Source organism: Falco biarmicus, chromosome 5, assembly GCF_023638135.1.
Source record: "Falco biarmicus isolate bFalBia1 chromosome 5, bFalBia1.pri, whole genome shotgun sequence".
Classification (NCBI taxonomy): domain Eukaryota; kingdom Metazoa; phylum Chordata; class Aves; order Falconiformes; family Falconidae; genus Falco; species Falco biarmicus.
Window position 1 is genome coordinate 89,610,239 of NC_079292.1, and position 24,069 is coordinate 89,634,307.

At 51.4% G+C, this 24,069-nt stretch overlaps 1 protein-coding gene across 1 annotated transcript in view; it reads right to left on the reverse strand.

Annotated features, from left to right (window-relative positions):
- Positions 1-1,524: 1,524 nt before the first annotated feature.
- The window catches only part of FSTL1 (follistatin like 1), a 53,976-nt gene continuing 31,431 nt past the window's right edge, over positions 1,525-24,069 (reverse strand). The window contains exons 3-11 of the mRNA XM_056340987.1: positions 16,300-16,404; positions 14,936-15,065; positions 13,753-13,785; positions 11,987-12,117; positions 9,078-9,196; positions 8,170-8,282; positions 6,863-6,973; positions 5,120-5,217; positions 1,525-4,856 (exon numbers count right to left, since the gene is read on the reverse strand). Coding sequence (XP_056196962.1) covers positions 4,812-4,856; positions 5,120-5,217; positions 6,863-6,973; positions 8,170-8,282; positions 9,078-9,196; positions 11,987-12,117; positions 13,753-13,785; positions 14,936-15,065; positions 16,300-16,404 — 885 coding nt within the window. The 3' untranslated portion in view covers positions 1,525-4,811. The remainder of the gene's footprint in view (positions 4,857-5,119; positions 5,218-6,862; positions 6,974-8,169; positions 8,283-9,077; positions 9,197-11,986; positions 12,118-13,752; positions 13,786-14,935; positions 15,066-16,299; positions 16,405-24,069) is intronic.

Below are 24,069 nucleotides of genomic sequence, written 5' to 3' on the forward strand. Positions count from 1 at the left end.
ATGTGCTTCCCTCCATAAACAGATAGGTTGGAGTTTTTGTCAGGCCTCTGCTAGCAGTGGGCAACAGACTTGGCTTTTCCTCTCTCCCACCCCAACATCATTTTGCTTCAGTAAGCACCCATGATGCACCAGGCAAAGTATTTGTTGTGCCATCTAGCTAAATTCGTGGATGACACTTCCTTTCTTATAAAATCCTTGGAAAGTCTAGCACTAGAAATTAAAGTAATAAAGCAGATGCATTCTGCAGTTGAGCAGTGAACGGGCAGGGAACGCCACAGCTAAGGCTGCATCAGCAGCAGCTGGTACACCCTAAAGGGGCCATTTGGTGTGAAAAGTAACGTGTTAAGAGGCAATGTTTGTGTTGGTTTTTTTTAAACAGCTTTGGAATGAACACACCAAGTGAAACAAAGCAAGGCAGCCTTCTCTTCTGTCGGACTGTCAGTTCCTTAGAAGAACTCACAGTAGCAGAAGTTGCTAAGTCCAATACAGTTACGGGGGACATGAATGGTAAGAAATTATGCTTCTGTTATATGACACCATTGAAGGCCGTTTCATCATTCAGTTCAGCAAAGGTGACCCTGGCTATTCAGCCTTGTCCAGACCTATGGTAAGGTCATATCAGAAACAGAAGGGACATCAGGAGGGTCACCAGCCTGTTCTCCCACCTTAGGGTAGGGTCAGCTGTACTTGGTCTGGTCCCGATAGTTGTTATTGTAGTCTTTTCTTAAAATCCATACAGGGAGGAAATCTTTGAAATATCAAGGAAGCGTCTTCCAGTTCTTTGCTAACCTGGGCATTCAGAAGCATTCCTTGATGTCTCACCTAGACCTGCCTTGACTGCCACAACTGAAGCTAGCATTCCATCCAGCACAGTGAGATGGGTATGTTCATCTTGGTAGCAGTCTCCACCTGAAGACAACCATTCAGAGCCTTCCTCCTTAACTGTGCCTAAGGCTTCTGGTCTGTCCTTGTTAAGTCACATTTTCAAGACCTTTAGTTATTATTTTTACTTGCCTCTGGGGTCTTCCCACCTGATCCACCCGTTCCATGAAAGGCACTGCCCAAACCAGAAGGCACGCCAGCTGAGGCTCCCCTGATGCCACATGGGATAGCAATTGCCCCGTATTTGACTGCCTGTGTCCCTCTGAATTCTTCCCATTCTGCAGTGGTTTGCCTTTCTGTCGGCAGCATGACCTTAGTTCATCTTCTGACCACATCACGTGTGGAGAGCTGCTAAGATTTTCTTTCCCAGCAGCACAGACGGAGCGTGTGCCAGGGGAACGAACGGGATACTAAGAGCCTCGGGGAGCAATCTCCTCATTGAAAGCGTGTGGCTGGGAGGCAGGAGTCGCGGCTGCCAGCTGCATCTCTGCCGCTACCTTGCCACAAACTGGAGACAGTTGTGTCTCGCATTTGTCAGGCACATTGAGAACTGCATATAGACATGCAAAAAGACAGCTTATTTTTTGGGGGGGAAGATGAAAATGAGGAATATGGCTTGTAAGAAATAAAACAAAACAGCTCTTGTTTTTTAAATTTTGTTTCATTTATTTGGCAGTAATATCCAAACCCCCCTGCTTCAAAAAAAATTACAAAATCAAGTAAAATAAGTGCACTAAGGAAACCTACAGAATACTGATAAATTTCACACATGTACAGGAGGGAATACAAAGGGAGGAGTGGGACTTTTTTGTTTGTTGCTTAAATTTGGTTTTTTTGGAAAGAGAACGACAAAAACCAAACCCCAAACCAAATGCCTTCCCTGCCCCTTGCAGTCTGTACAGCAATTGTCCCAGAGGGCAACAGCTGGAATCCAGCACTTCCTTCCCCAGCAGCCACGTCACCCTGCAGAAGTTACCAACCGACCAGCCTGCTGCAGGGTACGGCCTGGGCATCGCACACCTAACGCTGCCCTTCCCCTCGGCATGGCGGCGAGATGTTTCGGTCCCCTTTGGGGACTGTAGCCCTTAGAACCAGCATCGCTCTCTGCGCTTCCCTTTGAGGGCGCAAGGAGGAAAAGGCTCCGCAGAGCACAAGGAAGAAAAGACTCTGCAGGCAGCGGCCCTTTCCGTGGGGGCCCGTTTCGGGTGCTCCCGCCCCGCTGGCCCAGGCTACCCAAGGCTAGGCTGTATAGCTTGTCAGAGAGCCCAGCTCGCCTCGCCCGAGCTAGCAGCCACCCCTCCACCTTTGGTGCAAGCACAAGCTCTGTAAACCTCACCTGCCAGCACCCACCTCTCCAGCTGCCCCCAGCAGCCATCCTCACAACAGCACATCCACAGGAGACAGGAAGGGGACCAGAGAACGCATTGCGTAACGCAGCCTACACAAGCCCTTCTGCAGTGGATTAGCCTCCGAGCTCCTGCGTGTGCTCTGGTTCCTCCAGTTGGAGATATTCCTGTCTGAACAATAAGATGTTATCCCCATCCAGGGAAAGCCTTTAAGGCAAGCTGTTGTTTCCTCTAAGGCACTTTAATGATCCAAGCTGGAAGGAAGTGAGCTGGGAGGCACAAACTGCTTTTCAGAGTGGGGTCAGAATAGCACATGAGGCTCTTTTGCCAGATCCAGCACATGAGGCTCTTTTGCTCATACAGTTGGGGAGAAGCAAGGGTGCTCCTAATAGGGCACACCTAACGGGTGCTCCTATTCCACCAACTGCTTCCTCCAGTGCCACCAGGACACAGTGACTCTGTCCCAGTGCAGCGCTGTCCATGTTACCCTCAGCTCCTGTGGATGCATTCCCCTCACCTTCACAGGCAACAGCTTCTCAAATCCAGACCCCCATGGGAAAAGAACCAGCCCCCTTTTGTATTTACTATGCCCAAACCTCCAAGCACGGCGGGGTAGATTATGATTCTCACTGGAAGTGCGGCACTGTGCCAAAGGCAATAGGAATCCTCTGGGTTCACAACAGGAAAACAGCTACAAGACCAGAGAGCCTTTAATAAACCTGGCTCACAGGCAAGACCACAGGAGGGACCAAGCCTTCCTCTCTTCCTACACGTGCTACGTACCAGTTCATTCTTCCTCTCCAAGGAAAGCGCTGTGCAAAAAGGGGAAGGTTGGGACAAAAGTCCTGCTGACCTTTACTCAAGCAGAACGTTTCTTTTGCAGATGCAAGTGGAGTTTTGCTTGAGGAAGCACTAGGGACTGCAAGAAACCTGGCAACAACCGCTGAAGTTGCTCACAGAGGGAAGATGGAAGTCACTAGCAGTCATCTCGGGGTACATGCAACTGCTTGGGATGCACAGCTGGGGCATGAAGGGAATGTGGAAACTAGATGTTCAGGTGTGTGAGTGCATGAAGTACATTCGACAACTGCAGGAGAAAATGAGCTGGGCTTGAGGCTACAGAGGTGATTGTCAACGAAACAGCATTTCATTTGTATCTATCTAGGACCAATGCTCTGAGAAAAAAATCAGACAAAAAAGACCCATGAAGGGATGGATGTGAGGGTGGCTAGAGATGGTCTGATCAAACTCTAAAATGCATCAGTAATGAGGCTTCCAGCCCTGACTCCAAACTCAGAGCTGGAATCAAAGACTAATGCTGCTGCCTCACCCCAGATGGAAATGGAAAGCCCAAGATGATGGCTAAGAGCCCAGACTCCCACTAAACAGATTTCCATGTAGGTAAGTCTTTTAAGATGCCCTACTAACAGGATGGCCCGGTCCTTCTGTCTCTAGACTACCTGGCACTTCTTTCTGGGCAATTTAGAGAGGCCTGAGCATGGACCTTGAGCACGTGGTCAACGCTAGCTAAGGGACCAAGAGCTAGAGAGCTGCAGTGTCAATCTGTGCCTGGTGAAACTAACTACATCCAGCCCTGTCTCTTCTTCCCACGAGGGACATTGCTATCCCCAGCTGAGAAATACCCTGTAGTGCAGGGCTCACAAGTTGCTTGTGGTGTCTGCGGTGTCTGAGCGCAGTGCGATACAAACTGTGTATGGGCATTACAGCACTGTCAATAAAAAACCCCCACAGGCTGGGTTTTCTTGAAAGACCTAGAGCTACGAAACATACAAAAGCTGAATTACTACCATAGGAAATAAAGTAATAAAAAAACCCAAACAACCAAAACAAAAGGGGGAGTCAGCATGTCAATGTGATAAGAAAAAAACATGATAGCACCTCTAAGGAGGGGGCAGGGAGAGTAAGAGTGAGATGAGGTCAAAAGGAACCATGTTGTGTTGGAGCCCACAATGTACTGGAGGAGCTGCTGGGGACAGTGGTGGAAAGCAAGGAGGAACGTGCTGGACTCATGCCAGAAGCATGGCACCACGACTTCCAGGTGTCACACCAGGCTGACCAGCTTTGAGGAGCAAGAACCAAAAGGGAGGGTAAGCAGGGCAAGGTCCTTGGCTAATGATGCCCTGCAGCACACGTGCTCAGCCACAAAACCGCCAGGCCCGTATTTCTGCAGCCAAGGCTGGTGCTGAAAATTGTATCGATTGAAGACCCCCTTTTCCATCCAGCACTGACCTCCGTCCTTTCCCCGGATCCAGGGGAACAAGAAATACCTGTTAATTTTTGGAGGGAGCAGCTGCCTGATCTGGGAAAGGGTCCCAGAGGCTGCCGTAAGTCCCTCTGAGCCTTCGAAGGCCCCAGCAATGAAGCTCCCTGAACAGGTGGGCTCTACTCCCCTTTCCTGGCCCCATTCTCTGTGTATTACAAAACAAATAACCCATCGCTATACAATGTAAATATCTGTGACTGGGCAACTGTAGCAGACACTTGTGCATACTGAGATCAGCACTGGAGGACAGGGTGGCAGGTTGGGCCCATCCTCCTGGGCTCCTCCGGTGTGGAGGCCCCTTACATCTCCTTGGTGCTCATTCTCTTGGTCTTCTCAGCCGTCTCCTAGAGAAAGAGAGCACAAAAGTGAAGCTCTGCACCAACACAGGAGCTGGCAGTGCCCTGAAGCCTTTGGTCCATCCACAAGCAGCGCCGACACTGGCTTACGTCTCAAAGCCTCACACCTGGATTTGTCCCCACAGGCAAAGAGAGATCCCCCTTTACTGTGCTCCCCCTTCTACCAGAAGTCCCCAAGCGACAGAAGCAGAGGGAACGCCTCTAGCAAGGAGAGGTGTAGTACAAGCAGAGCTTCCCAGCCTCACGCTAACCTGATGCTTCTGCAGTTCCTGAATGTATCTAGCCAGCTCCTCCTCAGTCAAGTCTTGATCAGGTCGCTGTCTCTGAGCAGGCACCTTCTCATTCTTCCCTGCAAACAGAAACAGAGTTCAGCATTATCACAAGTACGGGATGGAAATTTCAGAGGCTGAACCATGTAGAACAAAAAGAGGGAGGCTGGCCACAGCGCACCTCAAGCTTAGCAAGGCTTTGCTGGAGGAGGGTATGGGCTGGCTTCTTAGGAAGAGAACGGGCCTTGTGGCTGCCTGGGACTTCAGAACCTGGGTATCCAGTCTGCCCCCGTCTCTCCCACATCGTAAATAATAAAACCACAAGGAAGAGGCTGCATATTATTTAAAAGCACCACCTAGAATGAGTTCAAACATCTTGGCCTCTCGTAAGGAATAAATGGAAGCTCAGTGCTGTAACTGATGCCTAATGAAGAGGTAATTTCGCTCAGTGGATATGCAACTTGCTGATGTATCTGATCTGACTCTTTGCTTTCATTATCCCTCTGACAATAACCTCTAACCCCTCTGCTGCTCTGACATGGGCAGAAAGTCAAGGAATTGTCCCATTGCATGCTTCTGCCATGGATGCAGGGAACGAAGTAGGCAGCAAGAGTCTCTCATTCTGTTCCTTAACCTCCGAGACCTACGCAGAGCTCCTCTGGCAGCTCTACCAGTATCCCAGTTACCTCTTCTGAGGTGAGTTCCTTGCTGCCACAGCCAGGTCTGGGCTGAGGCGATCCCAGAGCCTCTGCAGCAGAAGGCCAGATAACCATGAAAGAAACCCTGTGCATACTCGTTGCTGTTCCCCTCTCTCCTACTCTGGCCAAACTACTGACTAGAGAGCTGAACTACCACACTGCTGACAGCTCCCGCACCACACTGAAAACAAAGCTCATGCAAAAACCTGGTTTCTAGGGAAGAAGGCCAGGAAAATGCAGTGCAGTGCTGGGAGGGTAGATGTAGCTCCTTGAGGAGGACCCGTGCCTTTCCCAAGGCAGGGGAAAGCTGGGTTTCCACTGGCCCTGGACCATCTGTGAGAAGGCAACACAGAGAGCCATCGTTCACAACCTCACCACGACTTCTCACAATTGTAACGTGGCTGTGAAAGTTCAAGAAGGGCCTTCCAAAGGAAGAACAGACAGACTAACCACCCTGCCTTAGTATGAACACCACCTCCCTTCGTCTCCATCATGATTATTTTCTTCTACAATTTTCATGACAAGAAGCGAAAATACTTTCTTGGCATTACTGGATGAAGCCTCCTATCTCCCCCCTGGGGCAGGACAGGACCCTAGCTCCTGCTTTATGGATAGCGTAAACGCAGATACAGCGTGGATACTGACACACAGACAGCAAAGCTGACTTACTCACACCTACACGTATGGTTGCAGACAGTGACCTATGTGGTCTGTGCATGCCCCAAGCCAGCCAGATACAGAGGTCTGGAAGATTTGGTGCTGAATTTTCGCGACACCGAATCCAAACTACAAACCCCGGCAGCGCTGCCCCCAGCCCAGTTACACACTTTCTGACCTCTAGAACAGAACCAGCTTGGGTTTGGCCCAACACGGGGCACGAGAGTGTGATGCAGAAGCCACCCATAGAGAAGCTGAGGAAAAGCTGGAGAGAGAAGAAATCTGGATAGCTGGTGGCCTCGGAAGGATAGAAGCAAAAATCTCTTTTGTACAAAACCAAATACAGTAATTGTCGGGAGAGCATACGGACCCTCGCATGTCATGGCAGTGCACACCCAGTTCCCACAGGCACAGACGCAGCGGTTGCACTCCACCTGGGTCTCTGCTCCGTCCTCATAGGTTTCATCTTCCAGGGCACACTCTAGAGAGGCACAAAACAAGGGCAGTCATTGTGAGACAGTGAGCAGGCTAAAGGTAACATATTTGGAGAAGCCTTTGGAGGGAAGAGATACAAGGTTTTGGAGGAGGCCTTCCTTCCCCTAACCACCAAAAGTTTCATAATGACTGAAACTTCCATGCTGAATTTGGTATCTGAAATCAGGCAGAGAATAATTTGGGAAAGTCAAACACGTAATTTTGCTTCCTCAAAACAAAACATTTCAATTTCTCAATTCCAAATGTCAGATTTGTTTGAATTTTCTGATCTGCTATACATGGAAAAGTACGCCCAAAGTGGAAAGTTTGGTTATTCTGAAACAATTCCTGTTCTAGGTGGGTAGAAGTTGGGGAAATGATTTGTGTAATTGCTGTTACCCTGGGAGAGGGAAAGGAAGGAAAACAAATATTTCTCATTTCAGCTCACATTTCTTCTCACAGCTCTATCATATGTCTAGGTCGAGGCCCCCAAAGCACTCAAGGGCCCACACGGTGTTAGGTGGAAACCAGGTGCTGATGTTTCCTGGGGGAGGTGCAGCCTCCCTAGCTTCCCACTGAAACAGGCAACAGAGGGTTCAACTTCATATTCCCTGGCAAGCGTAGCCTCTGCCTGCTCCTCGGTGCCACTGCAGTAAGTCTGGCACCTTTGGACCAGCACCACCCGAGGGGACAATCAGGCGAATGGCCAGGCACGCCTGGTCAGCAGAACACCAAGCTGCTTCCACGTGAACCGTGGCACCAAGCAGGATTTGGAAGGACAGCGAACTCTGAGATGTTCATCAGGGAGGTGCTCTGTGTGAAAGGCAGAGCGTAGCAGGACTTTGGTCTGGTCTGACTTTCCTAAGTTATCCAGACGTGAACTCCTCACATGATTTATCTCCACACTGTTAAATACATGCCTTGACCTTCTGAGCATACCATATCCATTTGACCTATGCCGTTGTTTCTAAAATCCAAACCTTTTTCATCACAAGAGCGGTGGGGGCTCTGGGACAGAAAATACAGTACTTTTGACACAATGCAGGGACAAACGGGATGCTGTCGGATGCGAGGTAGGCATGTATCAACATTATCTCTGGGAACAGAGTTACAGCATCCAATGTCTGGCCCAAAGCTGGTCTCTTTTCCTTCCTCCCTTCCCAGGACCCCTCTGGTTCCCCAATACAAGTGGGGAGCTCCTACTTTTCTCTGGTGGGTTGAAGGATGGGCTGAGGCACTTGAGAAATTCATTGAAGCTGAGCTTCCAGTCAGCATTTTCATCTGACAGCTCGATGAGGGCATCTACGCAGAGTCCCCTGAAAGGAAACACAGAGGCATGTTCTGCACAGGGCTGCGCTAGGCTGGTCCCTGCTCTGCTGGCTTCGGAGTGCCGATGAATAAAACCAGTAATAACCAGGAAGGCTCTGAGATGCCTGGCAGAAGCAGCTTCTGTACGGATACCTCACTGGATACAGACAAAAGAAAAATTTTGTCACAAAAAATTTCCTGGTCACAAAATACTCCCTGCTGGGCAAAGGCCCAGGAAGTTGGGGGATATTCAGAACAGCAGGAACATGACCCTCTTGACATCTACATGCTGTCACGCGAGTAGAGATGCAAGTACAGCATAACCACAAGCAGCCTGTTCTCATAGTCTGGCACGCAGTGGCGCACACACAAAGGGAAACCTCTCAAACTACACCTTCATGTGACGCACCAGCTCTAACTGCAGGCTGTCTGTGAGCTGTGTTTTCTCACCATCTTCTTTGCGCTGGATCTAGCAGGCAAAAGGTGAGTAGAGTCCACTGGAAAGGCCATTTATTAGGAAATAAAATAGAAGACAAATTTTCTGTCACCCAACTCACCTTCTGGCTGCATACCTACTAAATTTAAGGCAAAAGAGTGTCGGAATACATGCCTAACACGAAGGGTAGGGGTGGGACTGCTCCTTGTGGTGGTATCCACACCTAATCAAGTGAGAAGCCACTTCATACACAGCTACCTTTGTTAGTGCAAGGCCTAACTGATATTGTCCATGAGTGGATTTTCATGCCCCCTTCTACCACACCTGACCCCCTAGCCCTTCTTCTGGCACCCTGTCCACTGCCCACCTGAGCAGCTTGTTGGTCTCCTGGTCCATGTAGGTGGTGATGTTGACAGCGGTCTCATTCTGCTCCACAAACTTCAGGAATTCAGTGGAGTCCAAGCGAGAATCACCATTGTCAAAGCTCTGCAGGGAAGAATGGGCAGATTTGAGAGTCTGGTGTATCGGTTCAGGGTACCCCTCCCTTCTCCCTCTTCCCGTGTACTTAGCATTTTTGAAGCTTGCATCGTCCCTGTTCTGCACAGAGGCCCAGAGAAAAGCAGCAACATATCCATACTAGCATCAGAACTGGGAGACACGATCCTACCCTTGTGCTCACCGATAAGCTACACTGCCTCTCATTCACCTCCTGCTGCTTGATTTATGGCTCTAACCCCATTTCTTCTCTTTGTTCAGCCAGCTCTTAGCCTTCTTATACATCTCCTGCCTCAGAGCAGACCAGTTGCATTCAAGGAGGTGTCGCCTTTCCAATACGTGTAAATTCAAAGCTGTGCCTGGACTCTTGACAGTGACGAAAGGGAAAATCACAGGAAGCAATTTTCTGCTGATCCCAAAGAACAAACAATTTAATGCAACAGCACAACGCCTTGCCACCAACTTCTCAAGGTCCTGACAGGACGCCTGGCACTGAAGAGCAGGATTTTTAGCCCCAAAATCCTGGCTGTACTCCCAAAGAAGTAATTGCATTTTGCCTTCCTGTTTGGAGATGTCATATCACAGTGCTGGGCACTCAGCAGGAACTGCCGGGCCCCCTCAGAGACAGCTGCATTGCAGTGAGGGGAAAATGAATCCTGCACACAAGACTGCCGCTGGGTAATTTTTGCTGTGTGACTTGGGGCAGGTCACTGTGGCTCCTTGTGCAGCGCTTCCAGGAATGCTGGAAAAGACACTGCCTGATGTTACCTCTATGTCGTTCAGGAGAAGCCTGTAGGGCTAGGAAAACTACCCTGCACGCTGCAGCCTGCATAACTGCTCTGCTAACATGGTGACTTCTACTGGACTTCGAAGCCTCTTGTCCCGCTATTTCTTGTGAAAGTGGCTGTAGTTCTCTTAATGACCCAGACACAATTAAACTAGTTTTCTTGCCTTTTGATGCTATGATCTGCATTTACGTGTTACCTCAGAGACCCTCCAACAGAGCAGCTTCCCATTACTGGCCTCACACCTCTTGAAGCAAGATCCTTCAAGGTCATGGCCTGCCTGATGAGCAATCCACATCCCAGTGATCCGCACAAGTCAGGCTTCTGGGAGGGAAACAGCTCAATGCCAATCTACAAACCTCCCCATCAAGAAGAAAAGGGAAAAGCTGCATGTCATCTTTGCCTCCAGTGTTTATTAACTGCAGGGCAGGAGTCAGGCTATCTGCAGGGCAGGCATGCAGAGCTCTGTGGCTGGGCACGGCAGAATTCCTCCAGTGACAGTGGACCCTCATTGGTGACACAAATTTATGTGTCTTTGAACACATTTAATTTGCTTTGCTTGGATTTGTCCCAAGTGGTTCCAAGCTCTGAATTCTGCTTTAGAAAGTATTTAAAAGCTTTAAGCGTTGTTGATATGGTGGATTACACCTGACAGAGAAGGAAATTCCCCATTTGGTCTGAGAAAAGGTATTGCTTTGTCATGGAAACTTTCACCTGCTTGTGCCTGGGATCAGTGCACCAGAAAAAGGGGGACAGTAAAGAGAACGTGAGGCTGCTGCCTCTGAGTGGTGGCCATGGGATTTCCCCAGTGCCCTGACAGGTATGCGGCCGGCAGGGGTGACTGGGCTGCGCACGGCAGTGGAGCAAGCCTGTGGCTGGCTCATGCATTTCAGCAAAGCCCACGGTCTGGGGAGACTCTCTGCAAAGGTGGCTGGGGACAGCACGTTTGCAGGGGGAGCAACCGAGGAGCTCCGCTCCATGGGCTGCTGTGGCTGTTGGGTGCTGGCAGGTGCTGGCGGGGGTGCCTGAGGCAGTGGGCCACAGCCGGTTTCCACAGACAGCAGCATTAATGGCTACAGAGGCGAAGATGCTCTCTGGAGCGTGGGGACCAGCTCCTCTGTCTCACCAGGGGGTGCCATTGCCATGGCAAATTTGCTTGCAGTGCTAACTCCTGTCAGGCATCATTAATCTCTTGCTGTCAACAGCTTATGATTTAAACACTCTCCCCCCTTCCCCACCTGCTCCTGCAGCTCCATGCTGAATACTTTGAAGTCTTTATCTGGAGCCAGGCCTGAGGGGGAGGGTGGCAGCAGTGCATGTGGCAGGAGCATGGGAGAAGCTTGTGATCTGCCAGTTACAAAAGGGGATGGGGATGGGCTGAGGGACAGACTGACAAGGAGGAGGGAACAGGAACAGGATTATTGCAGGGTCTGACACTCATGGGCGGCTCCTCTCTCTCTGCAGAGCACCAAGGGACTGCCAGCTCTCAGCCACAACTGGGCCATATTCCTTGCAAGCAAATATTCCCCTTGAAGCCCCCAGGCATCCCCTATCCCCATCTCAACATGGCCTGGGGACCGTCTGGAACAAAGGATCGGCAGCTCCTGCCCCAGCTTCCTGCTCCTTCTACCTGCATTTCCAGCACTTTCACCCACCTCTTCTCCTCTGGCTATCTTTTGTCCCCTGAGATCAGTTCTCTCCCCTGCCGCAGGCGCATCTGGCCTGCCCTACTTCTTTTCCCAGGGCAGGTCAGACACCAGGAGCCAGGGATGCTCCAGGTCTGGGTTCTTACGTAGCCTTGTCAGTGGCTCCGTCAGCCACTGCTGCAGACACCCCGTAACACATCGCGCTGCAGGACATACCAGAGCTCCCTGGCCCCCAGCTTGACAGGGACGTCACACACTGGAGCCTCTTGGGTTGGGGCCATGGCAGCTGTTTTGCAGTGACAGGGAAAGAAATGTTCTCTGGCCTCCACGGTAGGCGCTGCTCTACTTGCCTTGAAATACTTGTCCAGGACTTCGCTGTAGTTGCTGCCCTTGGAAAACCAGCCATCTGGGATAATCTCAGCCTCCAACCACTGGATGACACGGCGACGAAGCTCGTCCCTGTCCGACTGGTAGCAGACGACTGTAATGGGAGAAGGTGTGGCAGAAGAAAAAACAAGGATGAGAGAAACGGAGTTGGCAGGGAGATCACAGAGAGACGACTGGAAAGAAAAGCCAGCCAGGCCACCTTGATGGCAGTTCACAGGCCCTTGTCCCTTGGAGATGCACCACTGCCAGAGCAAAGCAGGGGTGCCATGTGCTGAACGGCGGATGGGCTGTGGGTGACACCATGTGGCAAGGCCAGAAAATGACACTCCTGCCAAAGCTCCACCACCTTCCCAGCCCTGAGGCTTTTGGAAGAACAACCCAGAGCTGACTCATCTTGGTGTGAAGAGTCCCCAGACTGAGGGAGGAAGGTGACTGACGCTGTCCCCAGGCTTCCCGATGCTGTGCAGCACTGCCACCAGCTGCCATCCCTCAGATACCAAAACCTCTATCCTCTGCAAGGACAAAGAGTAGACAAAGAGCAAGCCCTCCCACCACACTGTCCCCAGGACTCAGATTTTAGGGCCTTCTGCCTCAGAAGATTTTGACTGTTCAAAGCCCTGACTTGTCTGACTGGAAATGAGAGGGGATCAAGTCAGGCTTGTTCACAGTATTCTCACAGCTTTCTCTAGTGGACATGACTTTGTGTGCTAGCACCAAACCATGCACTTAGAAGCAAAATGAAAGCCTAGATCTTCTGGCTTCTGCGAGTTGTCACACCCACCCAGAGGTCAACGGAACCAGAAGGGGAATCAGTGTGCACTGATGTCACTTACACACACTAAGAATCTTCTTCTGAATCCAGTGACTACAATCACAACCAGACAGACAGATGAAAAAACAAACCTGTAGGGATTCTGCACGTTTAGTTTTGAACTTCCTTAAAACTGCTTTGAGGTGGTAGCCATGCTCTGACATGGCCCTTTCCATTAAGCTTGTATGAGGGTTTGCTCTCATCTGTCTGAGGAACTTGAAAATTATAGAGCTCCAGCACTTAGAGGCCATGGACGGGAAAAGGGTCCCCTGATGAGGAACAGGCCACAGCCCCAAAATCCATAGTCTAAGTACACATGGCAATGCATAAAGGGAGAAACCGGGCACAGGGAATCAAACAGACTTCTCATAGTATCATTAGGTTGGAAGAGACCTTTAAGATCATCTGTTGGCTGACAGAAGGAGGCAGTTCAGCTCTGCCTCCCGACTCCCCGGACCATGCCCCATTCCTTACGCAGTGCTGCCTCTGCCTTTGCGCCCATCGGTTAATCACTCCTAAAGCAAAGTCTCCTTGCTCTCGGAGTTGGGGACAACAGCTCCACAGTTACTGCGTTTTAGATCCTCAATGAAACAGGTAAAAGAGCACCTCAGTCTGGGTGATAAGCACAGCTTGTGTCCCTAGGGGCAAACTGGGTTTCATTGCACGCTGTCTGTGCTGAGTCCCTGAGACATCCCAGCACAGTGAAGAGCCCAGGAGATGGACGAGCTCTGAAAGGTTACGCAGGAGTAAGGAGCCGGGCAAACATACTTCAGCTGATTCACCAGCTCAGACTCTGCTACAGCCAGCGCAGAGGTATGATTTACACAGGGCTGTGCAGCCTCCCCAGCAGGCCGCCCTCCCCATCTCTTCTCCCAAATGCATACAGAGGCCCCAGCCAGAAAGGAGGTGGCTTCTTACCTGGACTTGCAGCTGGATTGTCAGACTTCTTCTCTGTTAATGGAAAGACAGAAGACATTGCTGGTGCAACATGAAGCAATACGAACCTCCTCCCACCCTGGGTGCTGCTTGGGCAAGGGCAGAAGAGCCTGGGAGTCCTGAACTGGAACATCTGTCACCCTGAGGGGAGACTGAGGACTGTTTAGCCTGGAGAAGAGAAGGCTCAGGGACAATCTCGTCCATGTTTATACATTTGATGGGAGGGAATAAAGAAGACTGAGCCTAACTTTTCTCCATGGTGTCCAGTGACAGGGCAAGAGGCAGCAGGTACATATTTAAACACATGAAATTCAGTCTGAACATGAGAAACCACTTTTTTACTGCACGGCTAGCATGGGAAGGAGTTAAACAGCCCTGCCACTGAGCAAAACCCTTGCTCCTGAAGTTCTTGAAGTCCCTCATGAATATGGATGGTAGTATGGATTTTAGGGGTTTATCCTTAGTCTGACCTTTCCTCAGCTGGTAGACTGAGCCACCTGCCTGGCTGACTCCACAAGGCTCAGAGGCAGGTGGGAGCAAGAAGTTGCCCTGCTCTCCCGAGTCCCCCCGCTCCCAGCAACCCAGGGAGACAATAGCTCCAAGATCTCACCACAGGCACGGTGCCAGGGTCCTGAGAGCACTAATGAGGTTTTAACGATCCTGCCAACCTTACCTAGGGCCTCCATCCACACTCTACGCATGAGCCCAGGGGCTCCATTTCAGCTGATGTCTCAGGCCCTAGCCCTTGCCTGGGATTACGTTGTAGGTATGCTTGTCTCCCGATCTGCTGCAACCATTCCTGTACCTGCCACAGACCCTGCTGATCTAGGCCCTGACCTGGTGACTGCCTTCCCACCTTGATCTCAGACCTGCTATAGACTACGTCACTACGCACTTGCCTGGCAATTTCTGGCCTGTGCCTGATTATGGTTACTAACACCAGACTTGATTCCATGGCTTGACTTCAGGCCTCCTTCATCACCACAAACTTGCCTGGTGATCTGGAGTCTCAGTTGAACCTGGCTGTCGTTCCCAGGCTTGCCCTGTTTACCCCACTCAGCAACTGTGGGACGAAGTCCTGGCTGGTGAGGCGCCTGCCTTGCCTTAGCATGCTTGGCTTCCGACTCTCCCTCCCTTGGAGTGTAGCCCTTATCGATGGGGTTACCTTTACAGTGGCCATCGTGATCCACCTGTATCTTGGAGCCAGTGAGGCAGGCATCACGGTGCAGCTCACAGTGGTTCAGGTACGTCTTGCCATTGCTACCACACACAGGCCTCTTGTGAGGTTTGCATTGCTGTGAGAGAGCCAGAGAAGACAGCATTTTACCTGCCTCTTTGGGACAGCTAGAGGGAGGCAGGCAAGTCTCAGCACCAGCCCAACTCAACAGAGGCCCTTGGCACAGCTTCCTTGGCCCAAAAAGTATTTGGAGCAGGCTGAGTCCACCTATCATCACCCCAGAAAAGCCTGCACAGGGAATTCTGTGGGTGGCGTTCAAAGGCTTCACTTTATCCCAGCCTCTGTCACCACCACCATGACGGGAGCCTTCCTGAAAGCACAGCTCAGCAGAAATATTGGGGCCCGACATAAATACTGCACATACTGCTACAAGTGCTGCTCTGGTGGCATGGACATGCCTGCCGGGAGGTGTTTCTGCAAATCTGTTCCGAGCACTTCTGCTTGCTCAGCTCTGTTGCATCTCTTCGGAGACTCTGCTCCCCCCTTCTGCAACCGAACGCAGAACAAGCCACCAGCCACGGGCCTACAGCAGAGGGAGGGTTCACCTGGGCTGCTGTTCAGGCTGTGGGCTTCTTCCTCCCGTCCCTTTCAGTCTGGCCAAGCCTACCCAGAGTGACAGACTCTCTTCCTGTCAGCAGGGCATTTCATTCTCCAGCACCCAGGCTGGCCACGTCAGAGCTGCAGGCTCCAAGGGAAGTGGGAACAAAGAGCCACATGCCCATTCCCAGGAGACAGGCAGGAACGGTTTGAAAGCACGGGGCAGAGCAGAGTAGGGAGACACTGTGTCTCTACAGCTGAGAAAGACTCTTCTAATCACCCGTGGCTCCCTGCTGGATGAAGCTATTCATCCTCACAGCACTCTACCACAATTATCTCCATTTTACAAAAGCCGATTTTTAGTAGGGTGCTTGTAACCTCCTCAAACAAGATGCGAGTGAGGGCAGGCTGCCTTGGAGCTTACAGACCACTCCCCAGAGTGCCCTCCAGAGCCAGCTGCATATCAATACCCTACTGGGCTTTCCCAGCAAAAGACCTCCAGCCAAGTCCCCCGTGCACGTTAAGACCCTATGCAGTTGTGCAAGCAGCACAGCTGCAAGCCACAGACAATATCTACCCTGCAGGGCTCTTCTCCCACAGCACACTGGTGTTTGAAGAGCCGCTGTGCATTTGCAGCTGCTTCTAAACAGCCACAGCCTCATCCCATCACAGGATCCTTCCAGCGACAGAAACTCAGCTGGGGGGTGATGGTGGTGACACCCGTCCCAGATGCAGACCCTGTGCCGCCCCCGTACCTCAATGCAGAGGCAGGTTGGCTCTCCCTTCTCAGTCACTGTACACTCCCGCCCAGCTCCGCAGAAAACGTTGGCACAGATCTTGGATTTGCTCCTTGGCTCTTCCTGCAAGATACAAAGTAAGAGACACAAAATACACCAAGTTACACAGAAGAGCAGCAACACAGCTTTAAAAATAACACATTTAACTTGTAGACTGGACCAAAGAGCTCCAAGGCGGTAAGGCACAGATTACAGCACAAGAGAGACATGACTGCAATAGACAGACAGCTGAGACAATAATCAGGAGCAGATACAAGAGCGACGGCTACAGCCCCAGCAGTAGAGGGCTTCCCTGACGTCAGTCCTGAAAAATCACCTAGAAGAACTGGAGCAAACATGAGCAAGAGGAAGTCTAGCACGAATGGCAAGAATAATTTGCTCATGTCAACGACTGCTGTCTTCAAAATTTTTTTTCATGGAGGGCAGGAAGCAGAAATGTTTTTGCTGGAGACATTTAAGAAGAAGGTGAACATAACCCTGGAGAAAGGTGTGATACCAAACAGGCAGAAGGAAACGCCATCAGGCACCAGATAATGCCCCCATCACAAAAATATTTCACAAAACTACATGACCCATTATCTTAACTCCACCAGTCAAGATTAAACACTTCAAAGGAAGAAACACTGTCATAGATAATTATACAGTAACCTTCTCACAAAGAACATTTCTTCCTGGTCCCTGACAGCCAGCAGTTGACTTATGCCCTGCAGCACAATTTATACGCTTTACAGTTTTCTTCTAGCCAAAGTCATCACAAGTATTCTTGGGGTTTGTGTAACTGTCAATTCCTTTTTTTCAAGTCCCACTGCATTCCCAAGCTGGTGACACCTAGCAGGGAAGATTTCCCAAGTTAATCATGTTTTCAACATAACCACCATTTACTTTTATCAGTTTAATGGATATTTTTTTCCTTAGGCTTTTAAAAGAGAAGACGGTTCCAGGGGTTCAGGCTCAGAAGACCCTGGTTTAATTCCCTGCTTTGTCATTAATTTCCTTTGTGACTCTCATTTAATCTAACATTTCCACATGTATGTTAAGTGTCTGGTTCAGGCCAGTCAACTGGCTTCCTCAACAGTTTTGTATCAGAGACAGAAGGCCTGTACAGAGGAATGTAAAATAATCAGTGGGATAGGTCAATCACATCTGCTGCAACTCCTCTGATACACAAAAGTGTTTTCACCTTCTGATCTGAGTGTTATTCTTAACCTTTGCTCATCTGTGGTATCTTTGTACTTCCATCATACACTTTTGAAAGTAGGTGATCAAAAAGGAGCTGAATTTGCCTGAGGAGCAAGTGATAACATACAATGACAAATGCTGAGTACAATTTTTCTCTTGTTGCTTCTTTATCCTCTTTCGGTTTTTTGTTTTGCTTTTAAATCACAATTTCAGTGAGTTGCTGTCTTTACTGAACAGCCCACAGTGACGGCCAGATGAGTTTCTGAATGGCTTTGCCCTGGTCTTCAGAATATTTTGTCTGTTGGCCTACTGCACAGTCATCAAGCTCAAGGAGGTCTTCTCAAAACACTACAGGATTCCCTTCAGGTTCACACAGTAGCAAACACCCTTCTGACTTTCTGCAAATGTTCTGCAAAACGTTTGCTGCTTATCCTGTAAAATAAAAATACAGTGTTGAGACACATCAGCCTCCTAGCTCAGAAACATACACCGTGTCCCAGGCCTGCTCACCCCACGAAGACAGTCTGTTATCCTCCCTCTGCCCCTTCATCCTCCTTTCACGTATTGTTTCTTGAGCTATGAAAGGCATTCTGCCCCTTCTGCTGCACCCACTCCTCTTTAACTGCCTTCTGGTGGAGAGCTGGGGTAAATGACCTAGGTGCTTCTGGGATGGGATGGAGCAAAGCAACCTCACACAACTTAGGGCAGGAACAGAAGAACTCATTTTGCAGAAAGCACAAACTAAAAAAATTCTCCCAGGCTGCAGTCCGACTAGGGCACTCACAAACCTAAAATGCACTGCAGACACCGACGTGCTGATCCAATTAAAGGGTTTCAAACAACACGCTCATCCTTTCGCTGAGCCAAAGACCAGGAAAAAAAAGAGGGAGATGCTTCCGAACCCCGGCCCGCCGAGGTGTGCAGGCCAGGCGCCTGGCAATAGATGGCAGTACCCTGCCTCTCCTTCCCACGGCCAGGCAGGGCTGCCAGCAGCAGGCTCCCGCCTGACCCACCGATGCCAAACCTGCCTCTTGCCTTGGACTGAGGCTTACGGCACCTGCTGCAACCACAGCCGGCCTCGGCAGGGTCCACAGGGACCTAGCTGGGCTCGCAAGATCCCTCTCTCCATGCCAGCTCACTGGAAACCAGGCCTGCGATGTGGTCATCCTGGCTGCAACTCCCTCCCTGGCAGTTCCGGAGCCCAGGAGCCGTCCCACCGCTCTTCCTCTGGGAGCTGGGCTGGCGATGCTGGCAGTGACCCCACCAGAGCAGCCTCTGAACACACCCCGCCTCCCACCAGCCCAGAAGGCCGCGTTACTCTGACTTTTCTTATTAACCAAAGCAATATGGCTTGCTGCTTGCAGCTGTCCTAGGCGGGCAGTGGGTTGGAGCTGGCACAGCTGGCTCCGCGGCAGGGGTCTGGCCGGGGAGAGAAGGGAATCGCGCTGCTCCGCCTGCCTGCCCCCTCGCCGGCACAGGGTTTCTCAGGCCCAGCTTGCTCATCCTCCCTCCTGGCAGCAGCGACCATGGCAGGAGCTACAAGGCCGGGTGCTGGTTCCACCTTTGGTGAAAGCAGCTCTCAGCTTTCACCCCAGCTCCCCACGCCCCCCATCCTTGCAACGCTAACCCCACAAACCTTGCTTTCACCACCTGCAACCTACAAACCACTGCCCATTCTATTCATATGCCCCCTTCCCAAAATCCCAGAGACCCTCACTTCCTTCCCTCACCAGACCTCAACTCTCCCACCCTACCTCTACCCCATCCTTCACCTGCAGCCTGCCCCATTGCAGCTGCTTTGCAGGGTGAGGTGCGCTCCTCTGCCAGGCGTTGGCAGCTGCTACTGCAGATCCTGCCTCCACCTGCTGCAAGAGTCAGAAAACAGTCTCCTCCACCAGCCCGCACACAGATGAAGTTAGCAGTTGCCACTGCTGCTGTTTGGTACAGCCACGCAGCTCCGAGGTGGCTCATGGCATACCATGGCTGCTTGCTCTAGCAGCTCGTGGCCACCTTCCCAGCAAATGCCCGAGTCTCCTGTGCGTAACCGGGTGTGTAACGGAGACAGCGGTGGATGAACGGATGAGTATTGGTAGAGGTCTGCAAATGAGGCTTTATAATCTTCATTCCCGATTCTCTGATGACCTCCCAGATGCCCCAGACAAATTAGTTTCTTGTGGCAGATAGTCTGATCTGACCTTGCACCTTGTCATGTTTGCTCTTTATAAAGCCCCATCTACCGGAGTCATGTGAGTAAGTGGGGAAGGCAGCTGCCACTTCAATATTCAATAGCTCGTCCTCGCACCTACCATGTAAAAACTTGAAAATACAACCTGCAAAGGTTTAAATGCAAGGTCACACACACAAAAAGACTCCACAGTGTTTCCATGGCATTGCCCTTAAATGAATTTCAGGATGTGGGGGCTGGAATCATGGTTTTTACACTGCTTCCTCCCTGCAAGCTGCCATTGCCTTCTCTGTCACCGTGGGCTTGGGAAGTGCCACTCATCCCTGTGCACAGCGCGCTCAGGCAGGCGGAAGGGAAAGGGCAGAGAGTCGTTACTAATTGCTGCATGGTGGCATTTACACCGCGAGCCGTGACAAGGCTGCTCCTCCTCTCATCAGGTGAGATGCCCAAGCTCCCTCTGTCTGGCCAATGCTTTTAATGACTCCTCTGCTGCCCAGAGAGCAAGTGGGAAGGTGTGAAAACAGGGAGCATGAAGCCAGGGCAGGAGCACCCAGACTCCGGAGCGTCTGCCATGGCACAGGGGCACTCCCGACTCTTCACCCCGCAACCTCCACAGGGGCACAACCGCCCCAGACGTCTTCTCAGGCAAAGACCATGGAGAAAGCTGTTTGCCATGGCTCACGGGCCAGAAACTCAGGGCAACCAGGCAGCTGCAGCATCATGTACACACAGCCCAGACTGTCTGCCAAACAGGGATGGGAACGCACGCCGCTTTCGGGGGGCCGGGAAGTGCATTCCCATGGACGAGGTTTCTTGCATGCAAATGGGCAAGTGCCAAGCAGAAGACACGAGCTGACAGTATAGTGAGCCACACGCACTGCTTCTGCCTCAGCTGTTGCTTCCCAGGGAGCAAGGAGGAAAAAAAAAGAGACATTGCCAAGGCATCCACTGGCGAGAAAGCCCGTGGCATTGCCGGTGGTGAGGGATCACCATGGCAACCAGCAGTGCGGGGCCTCAAGGTAGAGAGCTAAAATTAGGCAGCAGCGGGGAGGGCTGTTTCTCATCTCTAGCAGCAACCGGTGCTGAGGAGTCGGACCTCCAACACGGCCTAAGTGCAGATGTCAGGAGCATTTCCGAGCCCCTGCCTGCACCCGGACGTCCAGCACCCGGCGTGGCTCAACACACCAACAGGCAGCGCCACGGGTGGGTCTGCACAGGGTCCCGAGGTCCTCGAGCTGCCGTGCTCCTCCGTGCCGGTGGGGCTGCAGGGAAACAGCACCACGTCTGCAGCGAATGTATGAGTGAAGGCACAGACGAAGGAATCGAGGCGGTTGTGGCTCCTTGCCTTTGCACGGGAGCTGCTCCCTGCAGCTGTCCCTTGACAGCTCCCTCCCCGGCCCCTGCCGAGCCACAACTGCCTGGTGTCGCTTGGCGGAAACACCGACTTTCCCAGCCAGCCCGTGAAAGCTGAAACCATTAACAGTTCAGCGATAAAACACCTTTGTAAGGAAGAACAAGCTTCCACCTGCAGAGAAGAGCCGTGCAAGCAGCTGCATGTCCACCTCGCGCGCTGCCCGCAGGGAGCAGGAGGGATTTCTGCCATTACGCATGCTCTGGGAAACGAGCAGGGAGCCGGCCCTGCTAGGAGGTGGGGAGTTAACGTGCTTGAAAACGATCCCTCAGGATTGGTTTTTGCTTTCTGCACATCCTTCCACACAAAACTTGCTCTTGGAGATCTCAAAAGTCTTTTGCTCAGCAGCCCACGCTGCACTGGAGAAACACTACCTGCCGTCCTGCTCCTACTGACACAACTAAAAAGCTTTTCTGCTATCAGCAGCAACTGTAGGTCTTTTTCCTCTTCTGGCATCAGTTTGTGGAAGTCTGTAAAATGACTTAACTCCTCACATAATGCTCTGTGATGTTTGCTGTAAAATCAAGGCTTTGCCCTGCCTGACATGCGAGGAAATCAAAGTGCTCTAGACCTGTAGCACTGAAAGCTACTCCAGGAGGCAAGGCCACGTGTCACACAAACATGAGTACCACACAGATAAGGCAAAACCAAAGAACACCAAAACGATCCGTGGGGTTGCATGACTTGAACAGATTCTCATGCTTTAGGGATGGCAGCAGCCAAAGCTGGAAGTTTTCAGATATAACCAGTACAATTCATAATGGGCTCCCACCACACAGACAGGGAGAGACAAGCTTTGCATCTACGTGTTTCAGCCCGGTCTCCCTACGGCTTCCCATCCACATGCCTTTTGCCTGTTCCCTGTCACGGCTGACACCCGAGTAGGGATGTAAGGGGTCCCCAAATGCACCGAGGTGCCACTGGTAAACAGCACTGCCTGCACAATTTCTAAACCAACTACACCCAGCCGTGAAAATTAGCACTTTGTTCAGCTGTTGTCTTGGCAATGTTTTCTTCTCAGCGCAGAAAGATTGGGAGACACAAGGTGCTAGGTCAAGGGTGCAGAAAGCTGAGATGAGAAGCCATGTCTCGACTCCCAAACCTCTCTCCTCTCCTGTTGTGGGGCTGACAGGGAGAAGCACTGCATTGTGCTGCTATATTCAAAAAGAGCGCTGGGCAGCAGAGCAGCTCTGGGGCATCAGGAAAACTTCACAACTCCTGTACAGTGGTGGCACTAAGAAAACATTTGGCTCATGATTTCATCCCATTATTCAAGTGCATCTCCTGGGAAACAGCTCTTTGGGCAGTATGCCCTCCTGCAGAGGTCCAGGGAGAGCAGATCCCGCGTTTGCGGGACGGCACGCACGGACAGGCAGCCTGTCACCTCTGGCCATTTCAGCCACTGGCTCTTGACAGCACGTTCATTCGTCCTGTTGTTCTGGTTTGTGGCTAACAAGAAAAGTCCTCATCCCTCCCCGCAAACCTGACCTAATTCCTGTGGCAGCTCCCTGGATCCTCTAACACACTGGTGTGACAGGGTGGAAGTTTGGCAGCAGCGTAAAATGAGCAGATTAGCACGAAACAAGCGGGCACCCCTGACATTTGGTGTGCCATAAATAGAGAGGTAAGGCGAACACTGCAATTTCTCTTCCTTAAGGCTATTGCCTCAGGACATCTGCAGACTCTGGAAGAAACCCCACACTAATTATCTTTAAGTCTGAATCAGGTTTAATTTTCAGTTGTCAAAGGCAAGATGGAGATAAGCCCAGCAGGGGGGGTTGAACCATGTCTGATTCCCAGTTCAGCTCGCCAGTAAAACCTACCTCCCAGGACATCATCACTATTAGGATGGTATAGTGGGCTATGGAAGGATCCGTATCCTCTACCCTGGAAGGAAACCTGCCACAAGAGGCTGTTGAACACACTGGTGCAGGGTCATCAGCTGCACCCTCCCTCTGGTCTGGTGTTACGTGGTCCCAAAGTGGCACCCTCTGGAGCCGCTGACCCCCCGAACTCCCCCTTCCCTTGCCTCTGGGAGGCACACGGTACACGTCCTACCGCTCAGGCCAGCAATGGTGTCGATGGGCAGCTCAGAAGGCCTGAAAACAGGCCGTCTCTAAGCTAGTTAGTTAAAAAGGAAAAGATGTTTGTCAAGCAAAGTCTGGACCAGTGCTTGATTCCCCAGGGGACTGTGACCAGACAGATTTGACAGTGTTCCCAATGCTAACAATATTCCATTTGAAGGGTGTCAGCATGAGGTCTGCGCTGGATGCAAAGGGGTCCAGTGCCATTAAAACTTCAGGATTCCTCCCTCCCTGAATCCTAAAGCCATCCTGCAAGCAGCAGAACTAATGAAGCCCAGCTTCCAACAGCTCGCTCTGCACGGCCTGTCCGTCAGCTAGTTACAGAGCAGCATATGGACTCCTTCCTCAGGGGGGGTCTTTGCAGGCCCCTCTCATTAAGGCAGTCACCTAGAGTCACAAAACCAGCTGGATCCCATTATCTTGGAGGCCTCCACCGCTTTATCAGCTGTGGCGGAAACAGGCTGATGGATTCAAGAGTCACTGGAGGCCAGAGACAGACAGGCAGGCACGGACAGCCTGCTGACATAGCTTTGCTTCCTTAGGGAACCAGGCTGTAATTCCTTTGCAGAGCCCCACAGAACACCTCCCTGGCCCAGCCTCTCATCTCAGCAGACTCAACACCACTGCTGCTTGCGGTCCTGGGGGCAGGTCCTCGCTCCAGCCCGCTGCCATGACTCCAGCCCCCCTTCTACGCTGACCCTTGGGGTCCTCCCCAGTGTTTTCCTTGCATTAGAGGACAGACCTCATCTCTCTCCTGCTTTCATCCGTCCCTCAGAGCTTCCACCACCAAGGTATTTCAGGCAGCAGCAACCCAGGGCTGCAAACAGCCATCCGGACACAGTGCCAGGAGCTGCTGCGCTCCGGGCAGG